General features: G+C 36.3%; 1 protein-coding gene across 2 annotated transcripts in view; it reads left to right on the top strand.

The window, feature by feature from the left end:
• The window catches only part of LOC142341588 (zinc finger RNA-binding protein-like), a 36,040-nt gene that overhangs the window by 2,778 nt on the left and 13,421 nt on the right, over positions 1 to 19,841 (top strand). Inside the window, exons 2-5 of one of the 2 annotated variants that reach the window (XM_075392643.1) lie at positions 9,696 to 9,915; positions 10,440 to 10,735; positions 17,426 to 17,810; positions 18,024 to 18,382. In XM_075392643.1, the coding sequence (XP_075248758.1) occupies positions 9,696 to 9,915; positions 10,440 to 10,735; positions 17,426 to 17,810; positions 18,024 to 18,382 (1,260 nt within the window). The remainder of the gene's footprint in view (positions 1 to 9,695; positions 9,916 to 10,439; positions 10,736 to 17,425; positions 17,811 to 18,023; positions 18,383 to 19,841) is intronic. The other variant, XM_075392653.1, reaches the window with a different exon arrangement.

Below are 19,841 nucleotides of genomic sequence, written 5' to 3'. Positions count from 1 at the left end.
TTGGTCTTTTTTATGCGATTTTTTGCTTGACCGATTTTTCTTCTGACGCTTTTGACTTTTCCTCCTCAAAAACGAGATAAACAGGTAGCGCCCAGTGGGCATTAAGTGCTCTTAGAGCCTTTCAGCTGGGTTTCAGCTCAAACTGTTTTGGAGACCTATCCTATACTTACGTTGCGAAGGGCGCTTCTTAGAGGTTGAAGACACCCCCACTGTTGACGCCCCCACTATTGCCCCCCACCGCGCTGTTGCTCCCCCCCCCAACGCACTGCTGCCTACCCCCCCCCCCCCATCAGCCCTCGGTAAACTCCCCCCCCCCCCCCGGCTTTTTATGCCCGTTCATTTTAATGATAGCCTTAGTAGTGAACTCATTATATACACTAATTGAATTGGCTTGGATAATCTCAGCGCTCTTTCGAAACCATGTTATTTTTCAGATGTTTACCAGGTAAAATGTGTTTTTCTCCAGAAATTTTCTGCGGAGTTGAAATGCGACCTCTCTTACTTGAAATATCCCGATCCATGCCTGTTTTTGAAAATTTTTGATGTGAGAAAATGATTAACCCTTACCGTTTAGTTTGCGAGGCCAATTCAGCGCAAGTGATCGAAAGCTTCCGCCGTGAAAATCTTGACAACTTGAGTTCTATGATAATTTTGACACAATGAGTATATTTGATCTAACTCAATTTGGGGTAAATGTGTCTTGATGCATTCGTATTGAGAGTATAGAGACCATTTTTTTCTGCCAGAAAACAAATTTAACTATAGCATTTGGGATCAAGTTGACTGTTTCTGTGCGAATAGCATATTGGTTCAATTTTTTGATTGAGGTAGAAGAATTTTTCAATGAAAAATTTTCCAAATTTTTTATAGCTCTGTTACTGTAAAATGAGCGTCGCTCTGTTTCGTTAGTCTTTTTCGTTTTGCCGTCTCATGCTCTTTTGTTCGGTTTGTGTTTTTTCAATCGCAGCAACTGGAAAGCCAAGCTTCAAATATAATCCAAACACGACGGCCTTCCTGATGATTTCACTAATACTCATTTCTAAAATTATATTGTCGGAAGATTTTGTTTTCTTCCCATTTCTTTACATTCAACAGTTCTTTGTCTCGTTGTATAAAGATTTATAGCCAGCGGCCATTAAGTGCTCTTAGAGCATTTCAGCTCTGTTTCAGCTCAAACTGTTATAGAGAGTTATACTTATTGTGTGAAGGGCGGTTCTTAGAGGTTGAAGACACCCCACTGTTGACCCCCCCAACCACTATTGCACCCCCACCCCGCTGTTGCTCCCCCACCGTACTGCTGCCCACCCCACCCATCGGCACCCGGTAAATCTCCCTTGGCTACGTTCGAACAACCGATCGCTAAAAACGCAAATTTCTAGTGGTAGTGGAATGGTTTCAACAATTTAACATCACGATTTTCAGCAGCATTTTTTTGACAAAACATGCAAATTTTTTTCAATATTTTTGACATTTGTTTTATATTATTCAGGTCTGTCCAGAGCCAGGGGCCAGAAAGCGTCCTTAAGGGTTTGATATTAAGTAACTGAAAAGATTTCATTTGCCATGGAATGGCTTTCAATTTTTTAATATGACAAATTTTAGCGATTTTTTTTTTACAAAACTTGCATCTTTTCAAGTTTTTTGAAAATTTTTGTCGGTTTTTAGGTTTCCCCAGCCTCAAGAGCCGAGGTACCTCCGCTAGGGTCTGAAGATAGCTTACTTTAAAGATTCTAGAGGGAATGGAATTTTTATTTCATCATCAAGAATTCTAGAATTTTTCGACAAAATTGCATATTATATATTTGTTTTCATTATTCACGTTTCATAAGCCTGCATTGTCAGAAAACCTCTGTTAGGATTTGATAATAAGGTAGTTGAAAAAAATTGTTGGCCATGGATTAGTTTTCAACTTTATCACAATTCTTAGCAGTTTTTTATGCAACTTGATATTTTGAAATTTTTTGAAATTGTCTATTTTCATGTTTCTCCAGCCTCAAAAACCTCCCCTAGGGTTTGATTACAACTTCCTGCATAGTGTCTGGATGTAATGGAGTAGTTTTCGAGATTTTGATATCGCAATTTCAAGTTTTTGATCTATTTAATTTTAAATATTTTTTCCGACACCAGGGTCCTAGGGACCTCCTCCAAAATTTGATAATAAGCTGCCGCATAGTTTCTAGAGAGAATGGAGTGGTTGTCAATATTTTAATGACTCCAGCTTTAGCTATTTAATATTTTTCAATATTTTGAAAAACTATTATGTTCCAAGTTTATGGATCTTTATGAGCCAATGAAACTATTTACAGGTTGAAATAGAGATATTGGATAGTCTCTTGAGAAAATAAAATTGTTTGGAAGATTTTAATATTTCGAATGTTGGGAAGGTTTTGTTTAAATTTGCGTTGGTATTCAAAATTTTTGATTTTTTTTCCTTTTCTGAGTTTAACGATCATTACTGGCCAACGAAGCTCTTCAAGATAAAAAATAGTTTTGAACACTTTTGTAACGAGATCTGGAAGTTTTTCTTTTGGTGTAGTTTGCAATTTTTTTAAAGTATCAGTTTTATAGATTTATTTACTAATCAGGCTAGAAAACTAAAAGTTGCAAAGTCCAATCAAGCTAAAGCTAGCCTTACTAAACCGTGGCTAACTACTGACGAAGTCAACCGCTCGCCGGTTGTTTGAGAGCAATTTGCGCGAGGTTAGTCGGTTGTTGGTTTCTGTAAAGAAAGTAGCTGCACACTTATTTGATATGTTGGAATTATAGAAAGCTGCCGAAATATTAGCGCTGAGATGTTGCTGAGTTTTAGGTATATTGCTTGTTAATTAGCATTTTGCCAGTGTTTTTGACGTTTTCAGTGTGTTTGTTGTTTTAAGGTTCAGTCTCTGTTGCTGATCTTTTGCTGGCGACTGAAAAAAATAATTCATTGAGTCGAACGAAGTTTTAAGCAATTATTGTTAACGTGTTTGTATGTGTGTGTGTGTTTGAACGCAAATTCTAGAACACTTCAATTTTTCTACTCGAGTGACTTTTCCATGCTTCACTTCTAAATTGTTTTGAGTGATTAGTAGCCGCCCTAAGTTTGAAAGGCTATTTAGGCGCTCTACCGTTATAAATGTTCGTCTCCTTTTCTTCGCGTTTTTCGTTCATGTTCATTGCGTTTTTCGTTTAATGTTTTGTTAAGATTGGAAACGTTAAAACAAATAGTGTACTGAGGTTCACCTAAAGTACAAGTAGTTGTGTGTAATGGCTACTTGAGTAACCTTTTACAACAAAAACAGGAATTGGTTGAACACGCCTTAGTTCAACCTTATAACTGAACTCTTATTTTCCTATTTTTGGCTTCAAGTTTCATTTGGTCAACTCAAAATTTTATATAGCAGAACTGTTCCTGGATTTTAACAACAGATTCCTATTGTTCAAATAAATTACCAAAGTTCTGCTATAACCAACCAAATTAATTCTCATGTCTCATCTAGTCGTCTTTCTAAAGGGGGAATCGACGCCTGACAGCCAAACAATTGCTTATGAGACTTACATAAATAGACTATTATCATTTTACAGCAGGATTATCAGTTAGATGAGTGGGTTACAGTAAATCACATGGCTGTGCCTATTGTGATTTTTGATTTTATTCAGTCCTTTCGAAATGAGAAAGGCCTCATAAAAGGAGCTCAATACTTGCTGGATTTTTGTAACGTCTTATGTAAGAGAGTTTGTATTTGACCCAGACACATTGTACGATGGAGAACGAAAAAAATTTTTACGATTATGACGTAAAAGAAATTCCCTTGTTTGAAAATCAAGAAGGCTACTCGAGAGGATCTTGAACTGGTCTAAAGCATTTGGAAAATGAAAAAAATGAAACCCGATATTGAGAGCCCTGAAACTTCTAGCGAACCACCAACACCTGCCATGGTTCATGATACATTTGCTCGCCCACCTGATAACAAACCTGTTGATGTTTAAAGCAGTGGAAGCCTTGCGACTCCACCTGTGAACAAGTGTGTTGTACTAAAGAAACGAAGAATCGATCTCAATTATGAAAACTAAATCAAACTTATTCCTTTGCTGATTTTGTTTCTTGTGTCTGTGACATTCTATTGTGAAGCTGACGTTAAAAATGTTGACTACTTTATAATTGAATTCTCAGATCATTCAGTGTATTTCAAGTATCATACTCAAGCAAAAAAGCATTTCACATTACTCGTGGTAAAAGTCACTATTATCTTGAAAGGAAAATTTTTCAGTCATAAGTTTGTTTTCGTTGCGAACAAAAAATACACTCTAAATGGTATAAATACACTGCAAGTGAAATTTAGGAAATGTGGCTTGCTTTGAATTGAATTGTTAAGAAAATGCAATATCAATAAAACTATTTAGGATCACTTTTCCTCACTTCGGTTTTGCATGGTCGATTGCACAGATATGCCAAAAATGGAACTCAAACTCAGCCTAGTTTTATTTTTGCCATACCCAAGTTTTGTCTACCATGTAGTGAAGTCATACATTAACACTTCAAAGAGGTCTTAATAGAAACATAAATAGTTAATCGCCGGCAAAGTTGTCAAAATCATGCCTTTCTTTTTCTCATTCTCTCATACTTTTTATCCACAAATTCAGCGCAAATAAAAGAATGACCTTGTACACTGAAAACTGTACAATTTGGCGTCATCTATTTAAGCAGACTGTTCGTTAATAATATTTAGTTCCTAAAATACTGATAATTTTATCAAAAAAGTAACAAGAAACATGTATTCCGCACCCAGTTAATCACTTTTATTTGTTTTGCCAAGCTGATAAATGACTAAATTGAGTTGTAAATTGCATTTCAAGAAACAACACTTTATTCTACATTCTTCGTCCAAGAAACATCAATTTTTTCACTTTTTCGTCAAAAACGCCGAACATTAACTAAAAAATTAACAAAAAGTTACATGCAGACCACGCCCAATTTCTTATTATTAATTGATTGAGCAAACTTTTACCGTATTAAACTTCATTGCCAATTCCATTTTAACTAGCATAGAACATTTTATTCTACATTCCTACCTCAAAAATCTCTTTTGGCCTTTTTCATCAAAAAATTAAAGAAAATTGTAGGTAAAAGTTAGCACTAAAAAATAATAACTTTAAAACCGATTCCTTAACAGTATTTCACCTACCATATTGTAACATTTTTGAATATCTGTAAAATTGCTTGTGGGCGGCGAAAAACATTTTAACTTTTACCACCAAAAAACACCATTTTTTGCTATTTTCAAATTTTTGTCTGTTCTTGGCGCAAACAAAAATACACCTTACGCGTTCCATTGACACTATTTTCAACCCTTAACTTTACCAAAATTCAATTGGCCCCCATATCGAGGATTTCCTGACACAGTAATGAGCCCATAAAGTTACTTTTTTAACCAATTTTCAGAAAGATTTTAAATCCCAGTTTCTTCGTTTTTTTAGTCAATTTGCACAATATTTTGTCCCCCATTCATTCCAAGGCGCTATTTTCAGTTCGAAACAACTCGAAACTTCTCTCCAAGCTTGAAATTCAACTAATTTTCCAATTTCATTACTTCGCACCTTGTTAATTCAATTATATGGGCAATAGAACCCATAAAATTAATACCACTTGTGCGGTCTCAGACTCGCAAAACTTGAATTTCTTACAATGAAACAATTTTATCAAATTAAACTATCTTTTTTCTTCCCTTACCTCTGTATTCCATCAGGTTAGTCACTTTTGATTTTCAGTCCTTCATTAGCCTCATTAAACTAGAGAATGGATTCAGAGTTTTTTAAAAAATCGTAAAATTTTCGAAAATCTTTCACTCATTGACTTCACCAACTTTTCTCCCAAAAGTTTTACAAGTCTCACAATACCAAATTCACAAAAAATTACAAGTCTTTGCCAACAACGAGAAACAAAATTTTCTAAAAATTTTACAAGAGTTTGACAAGGGCACCTAAAAAAGGCCATGCCGGTATTGTAACGGGAGGACAGCCCCCCACCCGTTGAAGTGTCGGCATTTTTGTTCCGACCCCACTTGTGGAGGAGGAACTATATACTCAAATGGGTTTTTTGTTCAGACAATTTTGGCCGATCTATATATTCATCGTAGAGAAATTTTAGTGGTATCATTAAAATGCTCGTCCAGAGTAGAAGTAGAAATTAAAATGAATTTTTTGAATTTCATTTTTTTTGAGGAGTAATGGAGGTTTAAAATTTTGTGTGAACACGTAATATTTGGCATGATTTTGTTCACTCTTAGAGGAGTTTTCGTTCAAATTAAGTTTTTATAAAAATAGTAGTTCAAATTTACAATTCACGCCACGCAATGAATCAATTTTGTGTTTCTAATAGACGAAAGGCGATAGAAAGACTAGTTCTGGTCTCCTAGGGAAGTTTATTGTCAGAAAAAAAATTGAATTCTAAATGAGAGCACCTTTTTTTAGAAAACGTTTCACATTTTTTAGGTCATGTAGAGACTAGTCACTTTTCATAGCGAGGTTCCGTTAATGGCAAACCTCATCTACAGTCAAATGAAGCCCAATGGACATCGTTTTCAAAGAGTCTCACTTTTTCTTGGATTCGACTCATGAGTTTTCTTGACTTTAATTGAAAATTTGATATTGTTGTCAATACTTGTGTCCTAAGGCATAGACTCGTTGACTAAAAGTGCAATAGGTTTCGAAATGAGCATCAAGTGAACCTATCTAGTGCTTTAAATTGACAGCTAACGGCTGTTAAGACTTTGAAAATAAATTTTCGGAACTTTTTTTAACATTAACCAATCATAAACTTATTTTCGTGAACGGTTAAGTCAGGTCAGTGATTAGAGGACACCTTTCCCTCCTATTGCAATTAAAATTAATCTTGTTAGCAGTTCTATCTTCTAACTGGTGGTAATCTGATTTCAATGCCACAAGATTTCAAAAAAAAATTCAAAATTTTTGAATATTTTTTTTATTATTGGTTCCTTTAAAGTATTATCACTTTATCTTAATATTGATAGCTACCATTGGCTTAGAGAAGATGTTCAGAGGATCTTATTTAAAGTTTTCCGAGAAAAACGCATGGTTAAATTGGCTTCGACACTTTCTTCTCGCTTTGTTCTTCTGAATTTTTGGTTTTTGCCTCTATTTATTGTTCTTTTCCGAGTCATAAGTGTTATTGTGATGTCTTATTGATTACCTATGTCTGACAAAGACACTTGTCGTCCCATCTAGGCATAATTGAGCTTATCTGTTGACATGCGTTGAAAACTATTGATTTTAATGGCTGTCAAGATTTTTGTCAATTTTTTCGGACATTAACCAATCGTAAACATATTTTGGTGAACTGTAATTCAGTCTTAGTAATAACAGGATCATTTTCTTTTTTAGTTCAACCAAAATTTATCTAGTTAGTGGTTTTATCTTCTATTTGTTTTATGACTTAAATGCACGAGGTTTCATAAATTTTTTTTTGGGTTTTTGGATATTTTTTTCGTAATTTTGGCTCCTTTAGAACTCTTATCGCTTTATCCTATTATTGATAGTTCCTATTGGCATAAAGAAGAGGTTCATTGGATCATATATAATGTTTGCAGAGAAAAGCTTATGGTTTAAATGGCCGCGACCGTTTCTCGGACTTATCTATTCAAATTTTAGATTTTGCATGTAATTGTTGTTTTCAAAGTCAGTGACTTGTTTTAATGTCTTATTGATGACTTATGAATGACAAACATCCTTGTCGTCCCATTGAGGCATAATTTAGGGTATTTATTAGCTTGTTCAAATCTGTTGAAATTAATGGCGTTGATACTACTGGTTTTCGTGGTTATAATGTTTTTGTTCATATTAGTTGATTTCTTGAAGTCATACTGTTAAAAAAGAAGAATCCCAGTGCTGTTTAAAATTTATTTGAAAATAAGAAAGTTTTTACTTAATGTTTCATATTTTAATGGCTTTTCGCTCGACACTTTTCTCGCTCAATTTTTTTTTGAAATTGCTATTTTGCGTGTTTTTTCTTCTTTATGGAGACGTAAGATGCTGACCGGTCTCATAAGCTTGTAATTAGGTATTGACTGAATGATGTTACCTAAAGCCGTCAGTTTATAGCGAATAGTCATAAAGTTCATGATATTGTACATTTTTCATGATTTTCAAAAAAATTTTTTAGTTTTCGTTCTTTTTGTCACCTTGTAACTTCTCATCATTGTGAGGTCCCATCCAGCTCCTTGTATTTCGAAAATAAACATGTCTACTGATATTATGTCGTAACTGATGTTTTGTTTTTTGGACAATATATTTTTCCATAAAAGTTTCGTGAGTTGTTTATTTGTTTCTTCTCTTCTTATAGCACATTCGGGAAATAACAGATCCCAATGATTTTCAAATATGGCTCAAACGAACTTATTTATTTTTTCGGTAAAAAGTTAGCTGAATTAGTATAAAAAAACTGAAATATAAAAACATATTGTTCAGATATTAGCTACTGATTTTAATGGCTTCAATAAATTGTTTTCGCAAATTGTTTGTAATTGTTCGAGTTTTTCTGTGTCTTCGGCTTAGTCCGTTTCCATGGCTTAGTCTAACCAAAGACAGGTCCCATTGGTTTTATAATGAGATTTTTCTAAATATATCGAGAATTATTTCGTTGTAAGCTAATGATTTTTCAGAGTTTTGAATTTACTTGGTTTAAATAGTGTTGATTGATTTTTGAATTTCGCCTCATTATTTCTTCTCTTTGTCGACTTACATAGCCTCATTAAGGAAACATTTCATCCGGTTTATGGTTATGAAAAAGTAAGTTTGTGTTGTTAAGGTTTTAACTGACTGCATTTTGAGGTTGTTACTAGGTGCTTTTAAATTTAGATATTGAGATTTTGCCTTGAAATTTTTGTTTTTGTATATTTTGTTGTCTGTTTTTTTTTCTCGTAGTCTTTTTAATGGCAGATCTAGTGTGTGTTGTAATGAGGCATGGCTTTATTTAATTCAATTAGTAGTTAGGTTTTTAACGAGTTTTTTCAAACTCAAACATCTATTTTTGTTATCTCTTCATTTGGTTGACAGTTCAGTCAAAAATGTAGAGCTCGGGTCGGAGCATCATGTGCAAACGCACATTAACGAGCCTCCTTGTTACTACTACTTTTAAAATCACCCTTTAATTTAATATTGCTTTTGCTTGTTACCACTTGATGAAGTAACAAGTTAGACTTTCTAAAAATCCGTTAGATTGCATCTAAGTGGGTTGTAAAGTATCCACCGCCTTCTTCAAAACTTTTCCAGTCGGCAATGTCATGCTCATTTAAAATTTTGGTGATCAGAAACATAATGCATCTTCTTTTGGCATTAATTTATCAGATTTGAAATTTCTGGATACGATTCAGTGATTTTGATATGCCACATTTTGGTCCCCCAGCGCTCGTTTTGCCCTAGTTTTCCCGTTTTTGAGCGGAACATTGAAATTTAATCATTCATGGTTTTCGGCTTTTTAATGAGGCAAAGATATGCAGAATTTGGAGTAAGCTGTGAAGGTATCAGTTTCTTATTATTGAATAGAAAAGCTGAGAATGTGGTGTGAAAATCTACCAATTGTGAAGTTGGTGGTCCCTTAAAATCCGCATGTGACATAAAATAAACATTTTTGAATATACAGCTATTTGGAATGAGGTATTTGAATGAGGACCATCATCGTGATCATGGGATGAAAATAGGTGGTGACACAAGATGGTCAGGGAACCAGCAGTGCACCAGGCGCTGCAGGATATAGTGGGCCGACTATTCCAGTAATGGGCCAGTCGAGTGAGAGGCCAACTGTGGGCCTGGAATGCATCCAGGAGACCAAAGATAACATGGGAAAAGTGACAAACTACAGGTGTGATCTGTGTAACTGTGACATGAACAACGTTTATATGAGGGACGAGCACTTGAAAGGTAACACGTAAATTCTATTTACAAAAAAACCTGTGACATGCAAAATCGTTTAAATATAACAAATGGTAAAAGTAAAAATTTACGGATTCACTCAGAAAAAGCTTTCGAGTGTGAATTTCAGAAGATGAACTATTAAATTACTTATTGCGTTGCCATTGAATTTATTTGGCTGATTGGGGTGAAATCTCGTCAGTATTGTTTAATTGGGATAGGTTGGAAATAATGACCTATCATTTGGCAAACTATCTTTGTCCAAATTCTTAGCTAAATTAGTTCGTTGGTTGCCAATCTGACCTCAGCCTATAGTTTTTGTGTTTTCTGTCCCATATTGATTCCAATTTTTGCGCGTTTTCGCATTGATAATGACCTTTGTATCTGAACAGGAGGTGGGACTTGTCCTTGGAGTTATGTGTACCACTAAAGTTTGTAAAAGTATGTAAAATTGTAGATCGTTATAGTGGGCGCTACCCTGTATATTGTTAGTGTGTACCTCATACATAGATAAATGTTGTGTGTTGTAACAGGTCGCAAGCACTTGACCGAATACAAGATGAAGATGAATCCAAATTTGAAAGTGGCTGATCCCAGGCTGGCAGCTGATTTCAAAAAGATCGAGCGAATCAAGCAGCAGAATGAGCAGGATGAGATTAGAAAAAGACACGCGAGGGAGAATGGCATGATAGGCAAGATCAGGAGTCGAGAGACAGAGTTGCTGAAGGCATACCCAGGGTGCTGTCAAGTGAGCGAATACCGCTCTGAGGACGATAATTTGATCACAGCGAAGCACATCGAAATCAGTTCCCCACCTATGGAGCTACAGGTAATCAGGGTCACCAAGCGAAATTAAAACACCTATCCATATTTACACAGTAATTGTTGTAGTCCAACAACTTTTCTCGCTTCTTGTAGATTTAGAAGGGAAGTAACGTTTATTGATGGCCACAGAGCGAAAGCGTAGCTATTATAGGTCTCATCGTGGTTTTAACGAATCAGTTTGAGTTATTTATCGAGAAATCTTGTTCGTGTTCTTGGGTTTCTTACGACGATAATTTGCTGGACTGTATTTGAAATATGATGTAAAAGTTCATGCCGCTGAAAAATAAACGTTTAGGCCACTTTGCTGTGCAAAAGTCAAAAGCAGATAGAAAAAGAGGTTTTTTGTAAGTGCCGCATTCGTTAGAGAGAGCGAGACAAGTAGGTATGAAAAAATTTTGCTGAGCGAGCACATTTGTTTCATGTGCGGCATTTTAGAAACATATTTATATTGTCAAATTTAGGTTTTCAGGTACAAATGCCTTTTCTCACACACATCAGCAAACAATTGTACCTTTGGGGATATTCGTGACTATTTGAATCAGACTTTTAGATGCAATTTTGAGCTTTTTTCATTTTGCCGTTGTAGAGGCTTTTTAATTGCTCTCAAACGAAGTTTGTTTGTAGGAATTATATTAGTCCTGTTGTCTTCTTTTTACGACTCGAAGACGAATATTGAGATTCTACATGTTTTTACTATCCGAAGTATTTGGATTGTATTGGTGTGCTGTCTTTTTTGGCCTTATCACGTCAGTGAGAAGTCAAATCATAGCGATGATTTTTATCACGCTGAAGCATTAAAGGAAGCAAACAATCGAGTAGGTTTCAGGTGTAATTTTTTTTCGAACTACCTTCAAAGTGGAGTGAGAAATAATTGTTTAAACAAATTTTCGGTTTTTGAGAGGAAATTGTTTCTCACGAGCGTCAGTTTGACTTCTGTTTCCAGTGTTTTTTGTTCTCGTGAATGCTGTTAATGTGCTACAAATGCTCTAATAGTGTTTTTTTTGCAATGGCTTGATTTCAGCAACATGCATCTAATGCTTGTTATCATTTTGACACCATTTGTAGGCATAAAATATTGAATATTTCATTTTTGCCGCATGTATAAAATATTTTGTTGTCTCATCAATTAGTATCATGTGTGACAGGTCTTATTGGATGTTAATGAGACATAAATGAGCACTATTAAAATCGTGAATTAACAGCTACTGTTTTTCGTGACTTTGACACTACTTTTGCTCAAAAAATTTTGGTGTTGTTGCTACTATTTATACTTTTTGTTGTCTTATCATTTAATCTCACTGAGAAAAGGTCCCATAGGTTGCTAATTGGGCCTGTATTAATAGATTTAACCGTTTCTGTTTAAAGCTAATGCATTCTATGGCTTTGACAATAGTTTTTTTTTCAAGAAATGTTAGCGAGTTTTACAAGTTAGCGAGTTTTGCAAGTTTATACTTTGCACGTTGTTGACATATCTCTTAGTTTAATTATTTACCAGTCTTATGTCTTAGGGTCTGACGTAAGTTAGTTCACGACTTGAATTTTTAACTTTTGTTTTCGAGCATTGACTTCTGGGATCTATTCTGTCCCTCCCAGCTTATTGAGCATACATTTTTTTGACCCCCTGGAGCACGCGCTCTTTTCTTACATAGTAACGTGCTATGTAACATATAATTCGTAACTAGGGGTCAAATTAACTCTGGGAGCCGAAACAGAATAGATCCAGTTTCTGTTGTAGAACGTTGACCTTTGTGTTCGGACATTGGACTTTAAGAGTAGCTTAGTTTCTAATATATAGTAATTTGGAACTGCTGATATTCAAGGTGAAAAGGTCACTTCGAGATTTTCTGATCCCATATAATCCTCACCCCTCGTACCTATCTGATCCACCAAGCCTACCCCCCCCACACACACACACACCACCTCTCCCGCCAGCTTCCACCACCTACCCCCCACACCTATCTCCTTCCCACCTATACATATCCCCATAACTACCCCCGCACCTACTGCTCAGGAGAATTAATTAAAAGATTTTTTTGGCACGACTCTTCGAGTCGTTTCCGGTATTCTACAGGCTATGTTTTTATGGAATTTTTCGCTTGACCATTTTATCGTCTGACCCATATGACTTTTCGATAGCAGGTAGCTCTCGGAGGGCATTAAATGGTTGAGCAGCTCTCTTAGGAACTTGCGCCTTACTAGTCTCTCAGTATGCGATTCACAGAAAATATTTTGAGGAGACAATTTCAGGGGGTAGTTCGTGGTCTTAAAAGTTTGACCCCCTTCTGTAACCCCCCGCTCAGTCATCCCCCCGACAACCCGGGTCTCTCAACCCTACACCTATCGCTTGACCCCAAAACCCCTCCAATCACCCCCCCTGAAAACTAGCATCCCTAAGCCACAGCTGGCTTCTACCGAAGCCAACTGCTCGCCTGTCGTTTGAGAGCAATTCGCCCGACGTTAGTCGGTTATGTTCATACTGTTTTTCCACTTTGTGAATATTCTGGACTTTTTGTTGAACTTAGTCTTTCTGATGGTTGATTCGACCTTTCTGATGTGACTTGTAACAATTTTGAAATATTTGTTTGCAAAAAATATGAAAACATGTTTAATTTCTCTGTAACAAAATTTGCAGCAGTTATATTAATCCTGTGGTCTGTTTTATGCAATTTGCAGTTTGACCGGTTTTGTTCTGACACATTTGACTTCCAGTCCTCAAAATGGTTCTCGTCTTTGACTTCTCTTCCTCCTTTGGATAAATTGGTACCCCCCATCGCTTGACACCCCCCCACTCCGCTCTCATCCCCCTTACTGTTAGCATCCCTAAAACCCAACTGGCTACTACCGAAGACAACCGCTCACAGGTCGTTTGCGATCAATTGGCCCGACGCTTGGCGGTTATGGTTCTCTTCTTGATTGTGCTTTTCAGAAAAGCTTTGGTTTTTTTTGTCTATGGATTTTATTTTTATGAGTCAGTTGATTGTTTGGTGGACCAGCTCTTTTAGGTTTTTTTTTCTGTTAATTTCCCCAATTAAAGTAGAAAAGGTATGACACGTTATGATGCGAGCAAGTTTGTTTGAAGTATTTAAAATAATTTTTAATTGCTCTCAAACGAAGTTTAGCAATTATATTAGCCCTGTCGGGCATTTTTTATGCGATTTTTTGTCTGACGCTTTTGACTTCTCGTCCTTAAAAATTGGATAAAAAGGTAGCGCCCAGCGGGCATTAAGTGCTCTTAGAGCCTTTCAGCTCTGTTTCAGCTCAAATTGTTTTGGAGACTTACACATGGTGTGAAGTACGGTTCTTAGAGGTTGAAGACCCCCCTCCCCACTATTGCACCACCCCCAGCGCGCTGTTACCCCGCTCCAACCCACTGTTGCCCCATCAACCCTCGTTGCACCCACGTTTCTTGCTACTGACGAACAACCGGTAGCTAAAACCACGCAAATTTATACTTTTGCATAATTCTTTTTCAAGCTTTATGAAAACTTTTGACTTTTTTTGATTTTTATTAGCCCTAGGTGTAAAGTACCTCTTCTAGGTTTAAATAATAGGTTACTGCATAGTTTTTAGTGGTAATGGAACGGCCTCAACATTTTAACACACTAATTTTAGCATTTTTTTTTTGGACAAAAACGTAATTTTTTTTTCAAATTTTTGACATTTATTTTTCCTTATTCAGGTTTTTCCAGACCCAGGGGCCAGAAAAGCTCCTAATGGGTTTGATAATAGTTTGCTGACAAATTTTTGTTGGCCATGGAATACTCAACTTTTTAATGTCAGAAATTATATCATTTTTTTTTTATAAAACTTGACTCGATAAATGTTTTTTTGAAAATTTTTGTCGGTTTTTTAGGTTTTTCAGCCTCAAGGGCCAAGGAACCTCCTCTAGGGTTTGAAAATTGGTTACTGTATATTTTCTATATGTAATGGAATGTCTTGCAAAATTTTAACATCATGAATATTAGCATTTTTTTGACAATTGTTGCATTTTTTTTACATATGTAGTCATTATTCAGGTTTTTGATCTTTAGTTTTTGGTCATTAAGGGCCAGAAAACCCCCGTTAAGGTTTGATAATAAGTTACTGGAGATACAAGGTTTGATAATTAGCTGCTGCATAGTTTCTAGAGTTAATGGAATGGTGACCAATATTTATGTCTCCAGTTTTAGAAATTTTTGGATAAAATTTAAAATCTTCTTTTTTTCGGGAAATTTTTATGATGTTAGAAGTGTATGGATCTTTATGAGCCAGTGAAACAATTTAAGGCTTGAAACAGGGATACTGGATAGTCTCTTGAGATTTTGTTAAAATTTGCAATTGTTTGCAAAATTTTTCGATATTTTTTGTCATTTTCTGAGTTTAACGACCATTACTGGCGAAACGTTTTATGTCTTGAAGATGAGTTGCCTGAAAAAAATTTCGAGACAAAGAATGTTTTCGAACTTTTTTTACTGCGAGGTTAAAAACTTTTGTTTTTAATTTTGCCTTTTTCAGTTTTCTATTTGATTTATTTTCTAACAAGGCTAGAAAACTAGAAGCTGCAGAGTCTAATCCCATCATGGAAAATATTCCTATCTCTCTCTCTCTCTCTCTCTCTCTCTCTCTGTTGGTCAGGGATTCTTTCATCTTTCTCGTTCACGTTTTCTCTCTCACACACTATCTCTTTTTGTTGATGCTGCACTTCAGCTGCTGTGACGTGGGTGGCTCCACTTTTGGGGAAATCATTGTAGCAAATATATTAATCCTGATTGTCTCTTATATGCAATTTTTCGACTCGCCAATTTTTCGTCTGACCCATTTGACTTTCGTCTTCAGAAACGGGATAAAGAGGTAGCGCCCAGCTTGCATAAAGTTTTCTTAGCCGTTCAGCCCTTTAGTCGTAAAGTATGCGATTAACAGAAACTGTTTTGGATACTTATATTTATGGTATGAAGGGAGGTTCTTAGAAATTGATCCCACGCCACCACCCACCCACCGCCTCCACAGCGCCTTTTGAAGTCATTTTGATATTTTCGCTATCTTTTCAGCGTTTTCCGCTAGCCTTTTGTTTTTAGTGCACTTGGGGTTATTGAGTTGCTACCAGGTTTGAAACATCAATTAGTTCTTTTTTGTCTATTTATAACGTTTCCTGGATCTTTTCCCCCAGTATGTTATGCGCCCCCTTGTTACAGAGAACGTGTCATTACATAGTGAATCACTGTAAAAATATGGCACGTGCGTATGATTTTGCAAATAATGGGAGAGTCAGTTTCTACATTGTTTTCTGGTAATAATGGATACGACTTGGTAAAATCGTAACCAACTTCGATTGCAAAAATGTTTTTAAAGAACTGTAAAATAAGTTACATTTGCCACTCTCTTTCTAATAGCCACCCTCTTCTCAGCTATTATAGTGGCCAAAATTTTTTACAATCCAAGAACTGGGGTGTTTTGGTGCTCTCATTTTTTTCGTAAGATGTTTTCACACATTTTTCGATAACGTTGAGATGAGCCCTAGTGTGCCCAGTCTGCATTAAGTTTCATTAATTGCTCTTGAACGAAGTTCATAGCAATTATTGTAAACGTGTTGGTCTTTTTTATGCAAATTTTTCGCTTCACCTTATTGCGCTTTTTTCTAGAACATTCTTTGACTTCTCAAGTGACTTTTTCTAGCTTTCGTTTTTCACTTTTGAGTGATCTCTATTGTTCTCACTAAAGGTTTTTGCTGAAATAAAACCGATTGCAGCCAAGAAAATGTAAGGGCCTGATAGCCGAGTGGGCAGTGCATCTTGTTTTGGAAAGGGAGGTCAGTAGTTCGAATGCCGGTGGGGTCAAATGTTTTTCCACCCGCCTGTCATTCGAGAGCAATTCTTCCGACGTTAGCTCGCTTAAGTCGTCTTTAATTGCTCTTGAACGAAGTTCATAGTAATAATTGTAAACGTGTCTTTTTTATGCGAAATTTTTGCTTTTGACTTATCGAGTGACTTTTACGCCCTTGGCTTTTTGCGTTTCGCGTGATCTACAATTTTCTCTCAATCACAATTTCAAGCAGCTGAACTCAATTGGCGGCAATTTAATACTAAAAGTCAAATGAAAAATGCGCCGAAACTGGTGCCATTTTCACTTTAAATCTTAATAGTGGTATATGCTAACCTCTAATTTGGTTATTTGAAGCCCACTATTGATTTTCGTAGTCCCATTTAGACTCCCCCCGACTGAAGCAGGCTGCATTTGATTAGAGCTCCCGCTAGTCGTTCGAGAGCAATTCTTCGGACGTTTAGTCGGTTATGTTTTGAGTGATTGGTGTGCTGCAGCTTTAGTGCTTTTGAGTGCTTAGTTTTTTATTACTCTGCTATTTTTCAAGTTTTTCCAAAAAATATCGTGATTTTTCAAATTTCAGTTTCAGGAACTAATGAAACTTGTCAGGAAATTTTTCAAATTTTAGATATTATTTCTTATTTTTGAAGATGCTGTCCTTTTTGCATAGAATGGTTTCATTTTTGATGCAATGGTATTAAAAAGTTGAACACAGATGGAATCTCAAGATTAGGTGTAATTGTGATGGCCAAAGCTAGGGCGTATATAGCAAAGACTATTCAAGATAAATTTTTACAATCAAAGTTTGTCTCGCCATTTAATATGGATTTTAATCTGGGCACAAATCCTGCTTCATCTGGCCCAGAGTGATGTTCCGTTACTTAACTTTTCTATTCAGGTGGCCAATAACTTCCTGTTGAACATTGAGACATGTCTGAAAGCAGTGGCTGAGAAATTGGCAAATGATCACGAGCAGAACGTGAAGGAGCTAAAGGGTGTAATGCGAGTGGGCAACTTCGCCAAGAATATTCTGCTAAAGGGAGAGAAACAGTTGGAGTTGGTTGTGCTGTGTGATAAGAAACCCACCGAAGTGCTAGCTGCTAACGTGTGTCACGTTTTGAATGAGAAGTTGGAGGAAATGATAAGTGAGGAAAAGTTTCTGGTGTCGTGGAGTGCCAAAAATGCCTGGATCACAGTGAAGAGCAAGAGCGAATCCGCGCTTCAATGCACAGTACATATTACGTCACCTGAGATGCGTGAATTCGATACCAACGAGACTCAAGGTCTGCTGCCATCTGAGACCTTAGTCAATGATTCCCTACCTTTCATAATGTTTTTTTCTTACCACTGTCATTTGGCATCATACAATTTCTGAATGAATTCATAATTGGGATGGTGGATGCTTTTAAGTCCCCATGTGTAAGTCAACGTTTTAATGTGTTGCGAAAATTTGTAATTTTTGCAGTTCCGAAGTTTTGCACACCCTTTTGTCGTAGGTCATGAGCGAACCTTAGATCAGCTGAAATGTGCGGCATCCTTGGCGGAGACTAGAAGATCCAAGTGGTTTGACACCAAGTGCAAGAGTCAGCCAACACTGTGCATAGTTGTGAGAATCCTGCGAGATCTCTGTCGCCGAATCCCAACCTGGAACTCATTCCCTTGCTATATCATAGAGCTCATTTGTGACACTGCACTGCGAACAGTTGCACATCAAATGGGCCCCGCTGAGCTGTTGAGGAGGTTCTTCGAGATCATTGCGTCTGGGGTGCTGCTTCCGGGAGAAATGGGCATATACGACCCTTGTGAGAAAGACAAGGCCAATGCTGCCCAAAACGTAAAGCTGCAGGACTGCCAGGTAGAACAGATTCTTAAAGTGCAATTAAGTATAAATTTAAGTTGATTGTGGGCTTCTTGAAGAGCTCTTGTTAATAGCCGCACAGCGATAGCTGGGGCTATTATTGGCCTTCTCTTGGTTTTTTTTTACAATTCAAAGAATTTGAATTGTATTGGGGCGCTGTCTTTTTTTTACTATTCAAAGAATTTGAATTGTTCATGCGCGTGATTAAATTTTTGGTCACACTTGACTTACCTCACTTTCAAAAATGACTTCCTCACTTTGAAATTGACTTTTTAATAGCCGCACAGCGATAGCTGGGGCTATTATTGGCCTTCTCTTGGTTTTTACAATTCAAAGAGTTTGAATTGTATTGGGGCGCTGTCTTTTAAGATCTGTTCACACATTTTCATGATTTTTGAAGTCAAATTGGAGTGGTGATTTTGGTCACGCCGAAACAGGAAATGGAGCGAAAAAGCGAGTGGTTTTGCGGTGTGAAATTTTTTCGCTCTAAATTTAAAGTAGAGTGAGAAAATGGTGTTTGAACAAAAATTCGCTTTCTCGCTAGTGGTTTTTTGTTCACATGCGGCAATTTCACTTTGATTTTTACTCTTTTTTCGATTTTTTGGATCGGATTTTTTTCTAAATGGTTTTTCCAATCCATTCATAGTCCGTTTTAGGTCTAGTTTTTTTAGTCAATGAAAATTCTTTGAATTGTACGTCAGGACTTGTCCTGCTATGTTTTTTTTTATTTCGTCGTCATGATCTTTGTTACGACCATATGACGTCACAGCCACTTTTTGTTCATTCGTTCATGCAATTTCAACTGAATTGCATGTGTGACGTCATTTTTCGCTCTTAGTGGAGCGAGTTTTTTTGTTCATGCGCGTGATTAAATTTTTGGTCACACTTGACTTACCTCACTCTCAAAAATGACTTCCTCACTTTGAAATTGACTTTTATTTACTTTAATTCAAAGAGATAAGGTCAAACGGGTGTGTGTCACTCTAAATGAAGGTTAATTGAGATCAGCTAATAGAGGCAGCAATAACTTATACAGATTTTTAATCAAAATATAACAGATCAGCCTTCAATGAAAAGACGGGTTTTTTTGGTCTGTCTTTTTTACTGTTTTTTTAGACTGCCGATCTACGAATCTATTGCGGCTATTTTCTGGCAATCTGCCAGCTATGTTATTCAAAGAGATAAGGTCAAATGGGTGTGTGTCACTCTAAATGAAGGTTAATTGAGATCAGCTAATAGAGGCAGCAATAACTTATACAGATTTTTAATCAAAATATAACAGATCAGCCTTCAATGAAAAGACGATTTTTTTTGGTCTGTCTTTTTTACTGTTTTTTTTAGACTGCCGATCTACGAATCTATTGCGGCTATTTTCTGGCAATTTGCCAGCTAATTTTTAATTTGATGGATAATTAAAATGATAAATAAGCATACTGAACTGTTTCTGGCTGACTGA

Source organism: Convolutriloba macropyga, chromosome 1, assembly GCF_964194025.1.
Source record: "Convolutriloba macropyga chromosome 1, txConMacr16.3, whole genome shotgun sequence".
In the NCBI taxonomy this organism is placed as follows: Eukaryota; Metazoa; Xenacoelomorpha; order Acoela; family Convolutidae; genus Convolutriloba; species Convolutriloba macropyga.
This window is presented reverse-complemented; position numbering and strand designations above follow the sequence as displayed.